We start from the raw sequence: 1,270 nt of genomic DNA, 5'->3' as shown, positions 1-1,270 counted from the left end.
ATGAGGCGCATTCTGCAGCCTGATGGGATTGTGATTTCTTGGGAGTTATTCCAAGATGAATTTTATAAGAAATATTTTCCCACCTCAGTCATAAATGCCAAAGAGTTTGAATTGCTTCAACTTAAAGAGGTCCAAATGACTATTACTGAGTACACCAATACGTTTGAGGAATTGTGCCGCTTTTCCCGCGTCTATCAGGGAGCTCCTGAGGACTTTGCTGAGTGGAAATGCATAAAGTATGAAGGAGGCCTTAGGAGTAACATTCAGAGCTTTGTGGTGCCTATGCAGATTCGGGTGTTTTCTGAGCTGGTGAATAGGAGCAGGGTGGCGGAGGATTGTGTCAGAAGGGCCACAGCAGAAAAAGGGAGTCTGAGGATGCCACCCAAAGGCAGACAGTTCAAGCGTGGTGGCTTTGTCCCTCAGAACAATCAGAGGCAAGGCAGCTCCAGGAGGCCTAATATCAGTGCTAATCAGGGAAGGAGACAGGGAAAGCAGCCACAGCAGGATATGAGTTACCACAGATGTGGGAAGTATCACTCAGAACCATGCTGGTTTGGGACTGGAGTCTGTTACTCCTGTGGGCAGCCGGGACACTTGGCTAGTAGTTGCCCAGAGAAGAAGGGGTATGAGACAGGCAGGGTGCAGCAACCAGGAAGGGTATACACTACTTCTTCAATAGGCGCTGAGGGGTCAGAGACATTGATCAGAGGTAAATATGAGATGGCGGGTAAAACTTTGAATGCTTTGTTTGATTCTGGAGCTTCACATACTTTTATTGCTTTTGAGAAGGCTGATGAGCTAGGATTGAAAATAGTAGTACTGGGTATGATTTAAAGGTATATAATGCGACCCACGAGGCTATGGTGACTAGGTTAGGGTGCCCCAAAGTTCCTTTTTGAGTACAAGGGCGTGATTTCGTGCATAACTTAATTTGTTTGCCGATGACTGGTCTTGATCTCATCCTGGGATTGGACTGGTTATCCAAGAACTGCGTTCTACTAGATTGTTCAGCAAAAACATTGTATTTCATGCCTGAAGGCACTGAAGGGCCGGTTGTAGTGAATAACTACTACTTGAATTCCATGACGGTGAACTGCTCTGGGGCCAAATGTCAGGGGATATTATTGTTAGCTGCAGGTGTTTCAGGTGATGATCAGAACTTGGAATAAATCCCAGTTGTGTGTGAGTTTTCGGAGGTGTTCCCTGATGATATTGATGAATTTCCACCAAAATGGGAAGTTGAGTTTGCTATTGATTTAGTACCTGGGGC

At 45.7% G+C, this 1,270-nt stretch overlaps 1 protein-coding gene across 1 annotated transcript; it reads left to right on the top strand.

Annotated features, from left to right (window-relative positions):
• Window positions 1-834, top strand: LOC107620300 (uncharacterized). Its single transcript, XM_016322482.1, has one exon. It carries the CDS (start codon window positions 1-3, stop codon window positions 832-834), a length of 834 nt encoding a protein of 277 aa, XP_016177968.1.
• The last annotated feature ends 436 nt before the right edge of the window (window positions 835-1,270 follow it).

Source organism: Arachis ipaensis, chromosome B10, assembly GCF_059453495.1.
Source record: "Arachis ipaensis isolate K30076 ecotype BB chromosome B10, ASM5945349v1, whole genome shotgun sequence".
In the NCBI taxonomy this organism is placed as follows: domain Eukaryota; kingdom Viridiplantae; phylum Streptophyta; class Magnoliopsida; order Fabales; family Fabaceae; genus Arachis; species Arachis ipaensis.
This window is presented reverse-complemented; position numbering and strand designations above follow the sequence as displayed.

Excerpts from the sequence above, each read along its gene's own strand:
- LOC107620300 (XM_016322482.1), top strand. The coding sequence starts at position 1 with ATGAGGCGCATTCTGCAGCCTGATGGGATTGTGATTTCTTGGGAGTTA.